Source organism: Grammomys surdaster, unplaced genomic scaffold (assembly GCF_004785775.1).
Source record: "Grammomys surdaster isolate TR1022 unplaced genomic scaffold, NIH_TR_1.0 199, whole genome shotgun sequence".
Classification (NCBI taxonomy): Eukaryota; Metazoa; Chordata; class Mammalia; order Rodentia; family Muridae; genus Grammomys; species Grammomys surdaster.
Window position 1 is genome coordinate 1,829,714 of NW_021604644.1, and position 13,079 is coordinate 1,842,792.

The window sequence follows — 13,079 nt, forward strand, 5'->3', positions numbered from 1 at the left end:
TGACTGTGCTGTGACCAGTGGCTGCTGTAACTCCCTGTTGACTTTCTTGTCACTTTGAACTGTGGCCAAAACCAACCCTATTAATTTGAACCTACTGTGGTGTTTTATCACTGCAATAGAAAAAGATGCTGAGATCCATCCCCAAATATGCTTGCTACCAGGGTATGCTGATTGTTTTAATTAAATGAATACAGTGGACAATGTGTGCTAAAATTAGCGTTCCTGACCTCCCTTGTCTGCCCAAAGTCCAAAGCCACAAGTGACGATGACTATCTTCTAGCCCTTCCCTGAGCTTTCATGAACTAAATTGAAAACGAAGGAAGACTGAAATCTGTCAATACCAGTTAGACATCACACCCCACTGTATACTATTTCAGTAGGAGTGAATAAACCATCTCTTTTGTTCGAGGTGGCTAGCAAGTGACAATACAGGATAGCCAGCTGCATTTCAGTGTTAGATAAAACAGCAACATACACATTACATTCAATATTAAGATATTCTTACAATAAACATTTTTTCTGTTTATCTGGTATTTGAATTTCATTGAAAATATTGTATCTTATCTGACAAGCCTACTTAACATATATACATGGAAATGGACTGCTGGGTCACTAGACAGGATTATATTTAGTTAAAAAATTTTAAACAGACTCTGCCATTTTATATCCCAGTAATAAGCAAAGGACTTTGCCAAGGAAGGTGTTACCACTTATTGTATATATATTTTTTTGTTTTTGAAAGACAGAGTCTTGCCATGTAGCCCAGGCAGGCCTTGAACTTTTGAGTTCTGCTTTGGTCTCCCAAGTGTTGGGATTATAAACATGTGTCACCACACCTGTCACCGGTAGTCTCCATAAAGAATAGACATTAATATGTCTTCTTAGGAAAAAGCCTACCAAACTCTCAGCCATTTTAAGACTGGGTTATTGTATTCATTTTTATGAATTCTTCATATATGTGCACCATGGGATGGCTTAAAGGGTGTTTGCCTCCAACCTAGCCACTCTGAGGTTGATTCCCCACAAGCCTACATGGTGGAACCTAATCCAAGTTGTTCTGTGCACTAAGATGCTCAGACACACACACAATGTAATTTTAATATTCTTTATATATCCTGAATGCAAATCTTCTCAGGTATATAATTTGCAGTTGCTTTCAGTCAGCTTTGTCCCTATACTCTTAATTGTGCTTTTGTTTGCCCTAAAAGATTTTGAATTTTGCCAAAGTCCAATTTATCAAATGGGTTCTGTTTAAGTCTTTCATGTGGTTTCACATTTCCTTCTAGAAATTGTATAGTAGAACTGGGAAGTCTATAAGGACTTCCTAATCCTCTTGCTGTCGCTTTCCTTTTGAAATATGGCCATCTCCAGCACCATCTGTTGAATGCTATCCTTCCTCCCACTGGGTCACCTCAGTATGGTATGGTGTACTTATAAGGGCTCATTTCCTGAACATTTGTTCCACAGCTCTCTATGTCTACCCTATGCCAACAAACACTCCAGAAGAGGGTGTTCAATCCCTTGAAGGTGGTTGTGAGGCACCAGTATGGGTGCCGAGAACTGAACTCAGGCACGTCACAAAAGCAGTGTGCCCCTTTAAGTGCTGAGCCATCTCTTCAGCCCTGGGACTCTTACATTCCTTTCCTTGGTGACACTGAGGGCCTTGTACCTGCTAGGTGAGCACTTCCCTGCTAGCATGATAGCTTATTCAGCCTGTTCAACTCATTTCCAGTTTGACCTTAAAGCCCACTTTGTAATAATAGAGGACTCCCAGGATCTTTATTGTTGATACTATGTATTCACCCCAAAATTTCACACCCAAACTAGTTACATCTGAATCTAAAGATGCCTCTGTGGGCAGGCACTTCAGTTGATGCTCTTTTAACAATTCTGTTATTCATGGCTCCTGGATTTTGTTTAGAGACAGGTGCTTTGTAGCTTGAGGCACATAAGCCCAGGTTATCCCTAACTTTGGGATTGTTAGACCTCTACCTCCTGCAGGTTAAAATTATTGACATGCACAGTCACACCCAGCTCAGTGAATAAAATTATTGGTTAACTCATGCATGCCATTTTGAAAATGATTTTAAAGTCTGGGGCCCTTTGGTTCCTGTTTTGTCTTTTGTTAAATAGTTTTACTGTACTATTCTTGTTTTTGCACTTAGTCCAACCAAATTTGAGTGCTGTTAAGTGGTTGCTCTAGGCTGCAATAATATGCATGCCAATTATTTTTGGATTGAGGGTGTAATTCTGATAAAATACAAGTTGTTCCATTACTGTTCTATTTCCTAATCTCCCATGCGCTGCTATCCTATCCTGTACCTAAGATGCAGACCCAACAGTACAGTGCTGTAAGTACTGCTTTATATAACCTAATAAAAGGAAAATACTTATTGTGATAGCTCAATGTCTCCCCACAATGCTATCTGGTTGTTTAATCCGGTACGAACCCTGGTGCTGAAGTGGAAGAACAATGATGGAATGGAAATTACTAAGCAGGGAGAGCATCTTAGTTTGCCTCAGGAGACACAGGAGCAAAGCAGAAGAAACAGATGCAATGTAACATCTAACAGAGGTGAGGAGGGCAGAGGACATGTGTACAGGATCTGTAGCTGTGGCTGGCTTGGGCAACGGAAAGAAGCCACTAGCCAAGAAGAGTGGGTAGCTAGCTTCTAAACACTCAGTTCTACAAACTCATGAAACAGTGAATTCTATGGCAACCTGAGCTTGAGAGCTTATTTAATTTTGCTTTCCAGATAAGAATGTTGCCACTGACACTGGTGGGAAAAAGTCATTTATTTGCATTGCTTCCATTTTCTACTGTAGTGTTAGAATGAAACTTAAGCATCTCCCTAGTTTTTATTTACAATTCATCTGGAATATTACTACACATATAATGTACATTTAAAAAACTGAGGGGAAATGCAGTTTATGTTTTTTTCTCTCTTCACAGGCTTCTCAAAACCATTCAGCTTAAATGAAAATTTCTATGGACACCTGTACATATCTGAAAGGGCAGAGATCACACCAACAGAGATAAAAGACTTTTGCACAAATACAATAAAATATAGAAAACAAAGTATAGATGATGTTATTTGGGGGTACAAATATAAACAATACAGTACCATCTGAGTAACTTAGCAACATAATACTCACACTTTATAGAAATAAAACTGCAAACCTGGCGGATGCTGACCAATATTAAACATTATATACACAATGAGGTAAATGTACCTTGGTCTCTTGAGAGGTAATTTAAGTTTAAAGCAAATGACATATTGAAGCATCTCCTTGACATATAAAGAAATATCAAATATTCCATTCCATTGGCACAATGTGAAAAAGGGATTATCAAAACACAGTTCATAATATTAAACTCACAAATCTCATTGAAAAATAAAAGCAAATTTACTTTAACAAAGAGACTGAATGTTACTGATAATATTCTTTAAATGTTTGTAAGTAAGAGTGCGTAACAGGACTGAAAATAATGTGCTGACAGACCTCAGCTTTCCTAGAGAGGGCCCATGAAAGTTTCAACATCCAACACATGAAGCTGCACTGCATTCCTGAACTATTCTTCAGAATCTCAGCACACTGACATGTCTGCTGGGCCGTTACAGAACAACATCTGAAATCGCTATGATGTGGAGCCAGAACACTCCCATGACCAAGGAACGAAGAAATGATTTACAATCATTCCTTCAGTCCATGGAGTGAAATCACAATGTCTTCTGGGCAGATTTTGGTGTGCATGTTTAGTAGTTTGTCATTGGTTTTACGTATCTGACAATTTGCAGAGGAAAGAGTCAAACATGTACGGATTACAAAAATGGTCAAATGGACACTTAAGTCTGCAGTGAGAACCAAAGTCTGGAATTCTTGATGGCCATGGCACCACGCAGGGCCTCAAGGCACTTCTTGAGTAAGACTGTAGTAGCAGGGTTATAGGCTCAGCTCTTCATACCTCTACTGTCCTACTAGGGACACAGCTGGCCACTGCTTCTAAGGCCAACTCCCAGTGCCACTCAACTGTTACCCTAACCTTTGCCCAGAGCTGACATCAGAGCAGGGGCACCAGCAGGGGCATCCCAGCCCCAGTGTGCAGATCCCTCCCCATGATGCCCAGTGACTCAACAAAGTGGAAGAGCGTCACACAGCTTCCTTCCATCAACCACTTCATTTTAGGTCTCAAAAGCAGCTCTTAGGTCCAAAGGCGGGAGGCAGGGCCAGAAACAGCTCTTAGGTCCAAAGGCAGGAGGCAGGGTCAGAAACAATAAGCCTCTGAGCCAGGGGGCAGCAGAAAGGCCGAGAGGGAAAAACAGAGCTGAAGATGTAAGGGACTCAAGTTGTCTAAGCCTCAGTTAGGTCACACTTCCTTCATGCGAGCTCAGCCAGGGTGCTGACAAAACGGTACGTAATTTGTCAGTTGACATGTCTTAGCTATGCTACATCTTGGGGGTGGGGAGGGGATCTTTGAGCGGCAATAGAAACAACAGCCTGTACTACAAAATGATACAGAAGTACTTCTCTAACTCAATGTGTCTATAGTCATAGCCACATTAACCATCATCTACCTCAGTTTTTAAGTTTTCAGATTCAGTATTGGCCACCTAGAGATTATCAAACTATCCCTACACAAAAAATTAGCTGTAAACATGTAAACTCAATTTAGAACTAAATTCTAACTTTAAAAAATTCCCTGATTCATCAAAGCACATTTTATCCACTTAGGTACGAAAAACATAATGATTCTTCAACCTCAGATGTCATAAGAAGTGTCTTCAGCAAAAACCCATTTCCTTGTAAGAAAGTAAGAAACGTATTACAACTTTAACTCAGACAACTTTTGGTATGGTCTTAAAATTATATAAAAACAGTTTTAGTGATAAAATGCATTGGTCCCTGGATTTCTATAAAGCAGACCTCAAAGTGTTAGAAATGGAAAAAACAGAAAACAAAGGCCCCAAAAGTACCTGATTTACAGCACAAGAGCTTATTAAGCAGGTGATACAAGTGTAACAACAAACCCTTACTTACATTATGAAATCATGATAATTACAGAAAAAACTCAGATTTGTATTAAAAATACTAATCTCTAAGTGCTTTTTCCCATGATGTTTTTAAATGTATGAAACTGACACTAATGCCTAGGTAACATGTCATTCATTCTACAGTTACTTTGGTTTAAGACCAAATAGTCTTCAAATTTATGGTAGGTTTGAGATAAGACATTAACAGAGCCCAGCGGCTTCAGATCAACAGTCACAATCTCTTCTTGGCTAAACACTAAAGGTTACTTTGACCTTTTTATCTGGGAATTGGTATCACTATGTTCAACATCCTGTCTCAAGTGATGAAACATTTCCCCCCTAGAATATGATCACAGTGATAAAAAGGACTTTAAAAGCCCTGCAAGCCCTGCAAAGATTTGACAGCACTGAAATAAAACCCAGGCTTAACTACCTAACTCCCAGCACCAGTCAGAAGACCTAATGGGCTGACTTTGACATTTCATATGACCAAGAATATATGAAGAGCCTCTACGCAGAATAGCTATTAGCTGCCGCTTTTCCTAGTATCAAGGGTGGCACTGAATTGAGTGCTACATGTAAATCAAGCAGTTGCAAGATCTGCACATATGAGATAAAAAGACTAAATTAATAAAAGCTGCCTTCCTCAAAGTGTAGAGACCTCAGAACTCCAGTAACTCTACCCTTCTCAAGATAGAATCCACAAATACTTACAGCTACGTACATGTGAAAGTCACCTACACTTGCTGTATATTCAAATTAGCTATCTCTGCCTTCCTAGGAAAAGGCCTATTATTTAACATTAACCACATTTGAATTGTAAATGCAATTCCTTTCCAATAAAGAAAAAAAAACCAACAGAACACTGTCTTTGATCAGATTAAGAAAAAGAAATGGCTTACAGAATAGCACACAACTTTTCCTTCCACAATAGACAAGCCTCCCCTTTCAGAAGGAGTCTGTATACCAAAATGATTAAATCTATAAAGCACTGTACATGTCTGGAGTGCCACTTCACTTCTTAAAATAAACTCAGGTTAAACATCTCAACTGCAGAGCTCCAGAGCTCCGTGTGGGGATGTTCCGCATGACAGTCACTGCTTATTAATGCTACAGCATTGCCTCAGTGGTTCAAGCACATCTGGGTAGGAGAAAGGCATAAATACTGAATGACATCTACCACAAAAACTCTTAAAAACAAAAACAAACCCAGAAAAGGTTTAGTTTACTCAGAAAAATAAACTTTTTGAATGAAAATGATACAGGACTTAACACAGACTTTAAGCAGTTCTGTTCGTTTTCATTTAGAAAGACACAGAAGTGGCACTTACTGGTGTAGTACAACCCTACTTCGAAGGTGTGTTGTGTCTGGAGTGTGAAGGAGCAGGAGCTGTACACAAACACAACTAATCAGCTGTGCTCCACGCCTACATGAGGTCATAGTTTTTAGACTATAGAGTTTTAAGTGTTAAAGATCTTGAAAAATTATAGAACAGTACATTCAAAGTGACTCAAGGAAACGCTAGTGGTCCAGAATCCTCTGAGAATGTACTCCTAGGAGTGAAAATCAGAAGTGCTTCACCTAGCTCCACGCTCCGGCTCCTTCACCCTTACAGATGGTCGATAGTACAGCAGCTCCCTAAGGGCTGGCAGTCGTCTTTAAAAACAAGCTTTGTTAATAAAACAAAAGTAGACTACACAACATTCTGTAACTGTCTAGAAAAAGTATCCATAGTGCACAGAAAGGATCCCCACAGCTGCCTCTGGGCTCAGAAAAACCCTGGGAAGCTTTCAGTTGACCATATTCCACTGCAGCAAGAGGAAGCAGAGCCCTCCGTTCTCTCAGTGAGGTAGAACAACCGGCCTCCTAAACACCCAGGAGCAGATACGAAGAGAGCAGAGTTCCCACGAAGTTTCAGTTACATTTTGATGCCTTCCTGCTGGCTGAGTTGTGACAATGTCTTTTTAATTCGCAGAGCTGTCAGCCTAGCTGCTCCATTGGCATACCAACATTCTCTCATGATTTTAGCCATCACTCTCAAGGCCTACAAGAAAACATAAGAAAAATAATTAATGCACGCATACTGCTTGCTATTGATCTGTGACTTTAAAATGATATGGTTTCTATTCTAGATTCTTTTTAGTACCAAATGAGAACTTTAGTCTCCATCAAGATCCTGGTGCCAGCTGCTGGAAAGGCTGTAGACAGGAGAGTTTTTTCAGGAGACCTCCAAAAGTTGACTCCTGATTCAGTACTGAAAGGATGCACCCACTATGCCACCCGAGACACTGGGTGCATAACTGGACTTTGAAGTCCTTTAGAGCAAAGCTTAGGCTAGAAAGCAGGGAGAAGAGCTCAAAGTGCTGGATCCCAGGTTCTGACCACTCCAACTTGTCCCAGCTAGGAACCAAGCCACCTCTCCAGCCCAGCAGAAGGTTTAAGGGTTTTGTCCAAGGAAAGAAAGACTGATCCCTGGTTCCAGAGTAAAAGAGCAGACATCTCACACTGGAAGCATGCTGAACTCTGACTGTAAGCCTTCTCCTAGAACACAGTAGTAGCACCTGTGCACACTCTTCTTGGTGGAGTCTGAAGGAATCTCCCCTGGAGATCTGGGCAGTCCAAGAGAATAAGCCCGACAGATTATCAACAGTGACCAGAGAATCAATCAAGTAACCCAGAGAAATCACCTAAAGGATACACACGTAAGCTCCAATCACATGCACCTACACCTTCATTAAAAGTGGAAATTATCTGATCGTACATTTGAAAAAAGTAACATGAAATGAAGAAACTGAGACCAACAGAAGATGTAGAGAGAGAACACTGTATCAAAGCTCTACTGTTAGTAGGCAGGATATTGCTCCTTGGTACAGTGTTTGTACAGTATGCATACTGTGTTCAGCCGCCATACCACCACCACCACCAAACCCCTGGGATTCATCATTGATTCATGTGTTTTGTTTTAAGTTTATTCTTTCTGTGTAGTCTTTATACTCAAAGTTACTCTATTCTTTCCAACGTTCCCTTCAGTCCCTGTATTTTATACTACAGCACTCCTCAAATGTCGAGTGATAGACTAATAAGGTTCTGTAAGCAGTGACTAGGAGGAACATTCAGAGGTAATTACAAATAACTACTTGAGAGAAGTCAGGTGGGAAATATGGGGAGGAGAGTAAGGGGAGGGAGAATGAAGAGATACACAGAAAAACTGAATGAATTGCGAAGCTGATAAATCTTCTAATATGTGGAACAAAACCTGGAGGGTGGGTAGGCTTATAGTAAGGTCACCAAAGGTGAAAAAAACCAAAGGAAGTAGGAGACTACCCAAGATTACTCCAGAAGTATTTCCTAGAAAATATGTTTCTAGATTTAAAGGACCATGTACCAATGTATACATAATACATTTATTTAAACAACTATTTTTGAAGGCCTATCATTTAACAAATATTTCTGAAGGTGTTAGATACAGCAGGGAACAAACATGAAATCTCTGTCCTCAAAAAGTTTCCATTTCAAAGATAAGCAAATTAATAAATTACTGTGAAATACAGACCTTTAGGTCATAAATGCCAAGAAGAAAAACAATTTAGAGAGGATAAAGCATGCCAAGGGAAAGCATATTCTCAGTAGGAAGGGAAATGACTGATTTGAACAGTCCTGAAAGAGAGGAGCACACAAACAGGGAGATGGAGGAGTACACAAAGAGGGAGGTGAAGGTCCAGAAAGGACACAAAAGCAAAAGGAACTCCAGGACAGAAGCCACACAGTGGCTCTCAGAACAACCAGTCCAGACTGGAAACAGCAGAAGGCCCTGGAAGACACATTTATGTACTGACCAGTTTGGGGTTTGTATGTGCATTTATGAATATGTTACTGCAGACTGAACCTAGGGCCTCACACACACTTGGCAGGCACGCTAGCACTAAGCTACATGTTGAACCACGTAGAGTACTTTTTAGTTTTACTCTTAGGTTTCACTACGCTCGTTACCAAGGCTGCTTACATTAGAGCTCTATAGTGCAGGCAGGCTTGAGCTTGTGACATTTCTGCCTCAGCCTCCTGAGCAGCTGGGATTATAGACCTGTGCCAGCAAGCTCAGCCAGTTCCATACTCTTATGTGCGTCAACTGAGAGACTTTAAAAACCTAGAAAAATAGAAACTTGAAATAGCAGTAAGTACATAGAAAACTAATCTCATCAAATTGAGAAAATAAAACAGCAGTGATAGCATTAATTAGCATTCCATAACAGTAACTATGAACCATACAAGTTCTTAATAATAACCAACTTCTTCCTGCTTAAAAGACATCTGTTTTTAAACTGCTTCAGTATTAAATGAGTGTGAGTACTTCATGACTGTGCTATCAAATACCCGGAGACAATTTTAAAGCACAACCTTGTATGTTGAGTTCTGTCACATGAACACTCTGGACACATTGACTTGTCTCCTCTGGGTCTGCATATTGTATTTTGCTTAAGGTATCATACATTTTTTTTTAAACTTTAAAAAATTTCTTAAGACATTTTTCTCTTTAAGAGAAAAGACATCTCTTTAATAAGAAGACATACTTTTTCTTTAAGTTCCTCTCTCCCATAATCTGTTATTAACATTTGGGTATGCATCCTACCTGGATGTTTTTTCTAGGAATACATGTTTGGCACTTTCCCAGCAAAGCGAGTAGAACTTTGTAGACATTACCAACTACAAGAGAGACTTCTCTAAAATCACAAAATACTACCTTAGTACAATTCCTTGGGGCCTCATTAAGAGATCTAACTTTGTTGTTATTTTGAGATAGGATCTCCTGTAGCCCAGGTTGGACAGGAACTGGCTGAAGTTGAGCTTAAACTCCTGAATTTCCTGCTTTTACCTTGGAGATCCTAGGAGGACAGACCTGTGTAGCACCACCCTGGCTTAAAGTGGTGCTGAGGAGCAGTCCCTGGCCTCTGGTAATGAAGCATGAACTCTACAAACTCAGCCATGTGCCAGCTAGAGAGAGCACAGTGATGTCGGAAGTGTCAGAGCACTGAGATGTCTAGCTCTTTCTTTTTTTGAAAGTCCACCTAAACTATAAAATTTCCAATCTGGAAGGCACACCTTGGTACACTAATATCTAACAGTAACAGTTGTTAATAAAATTTGTCTTATGATTTCTTTGACTTCACAGTTAAGAATGAATTCCTACAACATTCTATAAAAGCTGGGGATGACATATTCCAGACTGTTGGAAAGCACCCCCTCCCTTCTGAGGAGCAGTCCTCCACAGCCCTAGGAATACAGGTCATACGTCTGACATTCCCTGCAATGATCAGACCCAAGCTCCTCATCTTACAAAGGAGTGCTAAGCTCCAGAGAACTGATGCAACCTGCTCATGTCCGAGTCTGAAATGGGAGCCAAGCTAGTACCTACAGGCCTCCTTATTCCTGCCCAGTTGGCTGGAGGGAGGCCTTCATTTCAACAGCAGGCATTTTACTTCATTTAGCATATCTAACAATATTCAGACATACCACTGACCACTGCAAATGTTTCGTGCCTTTTAATAATTTTACTAATACTTACTAGTTTATAAAAAGGAAAAGAACCTTTACATTTTTCTTTACAGAAAAGTAACAAATTTCTGCCTACTAAGTAGAAACAGTTTAGCAAAGAGCCTTGTATCAAAAGGAAACACTTACCTCACAGCTCTGCCATCTGTTTGGAATATTTGGCCTTAACTTCTGTTCACAAACTACTTTTCTCATTTCTTCAACCGATGGATCAGAAGGTACAAGATCGTAGTAAGGCAACTGGTAGTCTTCATGGATTCCTGTATTGATTTAAAAAGTCTAATTTAATTCACTGTTGCCATGTTACTGGAAGGATTACTTGCAAGGCTCATTACAGTGGTTCATAATCCATCAGGTAGGGAAGTAAGGCTCAGAGCTTTCTGTATCTAATCCACATCTGCAGCAATAACCCACCCACTTGAGTCATCACCATGCCTGCACTTTTGTGAAGGATAGTGTTGTCAACTTGACAAAATATAGAATCACATGAGAGGCAGGACTCTGGACATACTTATGAGGAATTATTTTTGATTAACAGAACTGAGAGAGGAGGTCTTATCCCTTGGGCAAGGGATCCTGGAGTGTATAAAATAGAGAAAGCAAGCTGAGCATGCATGCACTCATTGGTCTCTGTTCTTGACTGTAGATGTGATATGACTAAGTCCCTCAAGCTCCCGCCACTGTGACTTCCCTGCATGACAGACTGTAACTTGGAACTGTGAGTCACAATAAACCCTTTTTCCCTGATACTACTTTTGTCAGAGTATTGTATCACAGCAACAGAAAAAGAAACTAGGACAACGTTGAGCCTTGTGTGCTATGATGACCAGATTGAGATTTTGACTATAACTCTCTTAGGCAGAAGATGAGATCTTATTGTGATGCAGTCTCTCACTGGATGCAGGAATATATTCTTATAAGAAGATGTGAATCCCACAAGGTTAGCTTACGATACAGATCTCTTCCTTTTGCTTGTGTCTGTAAATAACATGTCTTATCTCTCACTGTCTAAAAATTTTGAAGTCCTAAGTCCTAGCCAGGACACCCAAGCCTAAGAAACAGTGTTTTGAGCACACACTGACAAGTTCTCAGCCTAATATAAAACCAAAAGTTAAAACAAACAATCTAAAAAGCACACAATGTTAATGCAATTATCATCATACAGATCTTCAACAATCAAGCTGTAGAAAAACCTTCATAGTCTCTTTTAAAAAAGTTTTTTGTTGTTTTTTTTGTTGTTGTTTTAAGTCATTTTAGCCAAGTCCATACTAGAAACAGCTTCTCAGGTGGCCTTTCAAATAAGCAAGAAGATAGCAAGAGGCTGGCTTCTGACACTGTCTGAGACTAAAACAACAGCGGGAGAAGAAGCTGGAGAAGCTGTGTGGCAGGATTGATCTTTTGCTCCCTGTGGCATTCTCGTGGTCATCTGTCAGACTGCCCACTATAGTTTCGGTCAAGAAAAAAGAAAACAATTCTTGCCTAACTTCTCATGACAAACTATTGGGGAAAGACAGTGATTTACCACCAATGGAACAGCGTCGAGCAATTTCCCAGAACACTAAGCCCATTGCATAGATGTCAGCACGTTTGAAGGATTCAAAATGTTTCATATTTATGGAATCATCTAGAACTTCAGGGGCCATGTACCTAAAAAAAGAAGTCAACATTGTAGTCAACTATAAAGCACATTAGTTTTGAACTGTTTCATACACTTTTCCTTCTGGAAAAAACATATACACAGTCTGTGTCAGTATATAGACTAGACTGGCTTAGAGCACCCGGATTAAAAATGTATACTACCAAACACAGGAATTTTTTTCTCTTTTTATTGTGGTTCTGCTGTTTTAAAATATGATTCATACTTTCTACAAAAATATTTCCCAAGTACATAAGGAACAAAGTGAAAAAACCCACCCCCTTACCGTGTCAACACATGAGTCAGTCCCTTCAGACACTTCCCTATACACAGACACACATAAAATATCACATGACTGAGATCATATCAAATGCACACAAAATATTAGGTGTCTAAACTGGTTTGCAAATTAATGATGTTGACTAAATCCCATGAAATGCTGAAACGGCAGTTCCATGCCATCTGTCTTCTGATCATGGTTTATGAAAGACACACAGTGAACAGCTGTGGCTGTTACAAATACCCTAATGTACACCACTCTCATGGACTATTTAGGGACCACATATTTGATCTGGAAACCTCACCGAAACAGTATGAAAAAGGAAAGAGGAAAGCCACTGGGTTCTAAAGTAAGTGAATAAATTAGATCGATCCTTCCTTCCTTCCTTCCTTCCTTCCTTCCTTCCTTCCTTCCTTCCTTCCTTCCTCCCTCCCTCCCTCCCTTCCTTCCTTTCTCTCTCCCTCCTGCCCTCCTTCTCCCCTTCCTCTCTCTCTTTATTTTCCCTCCGTCCATCTATCCCTCCCTCTTTCTTTCTCTCTCTCCCTCTCTCCCTCTCTCTCCCTCCCTCCCTCCCTCCCTCCC

The 13,079-nt window shown here is 40.1% G+C and overlaps 1 protein-coding gene across 2 annotated transcripts in view; it reads right to left on the reverse strand.

The window, feature by feature from the left end:
- Nucleotides 1–2,777: 2,777 nt before the first annotated feature.
- The window catches only part of Tgfbr1 (transforming growth factor beta receptor 1), a 53,076-nt gene continuing 42,774 nt past the window's right edge, over nucleotides 2,778–13,079 (reverse strand). For both annotated transcript variants that reach the window (XM_028770218.1, XM_028770217.1), the window contains exons 7-9: nucleotides 12,104–12,228; nucleotides 10,711–10,841; nucleotides 2,778–7,078 (exon numbers count right to left, since the gene is read on the reverse strand). In XM_028770218.1, the coding sequence (XP_028626051.1) occupies nucleotides 6,953–7,078; nucleotides 10,711–10,841; nucleotides 12,104–12,228 (382 nt within the window). In that variant the 3' untranslated portion in view covers nucleotides 2,778–6,952. The remainder of the gene's footprint in view (nucleotides 7,079–10,710; nucleotides 10,842–12,103; nucleotides 12,229–13,079) is intronic.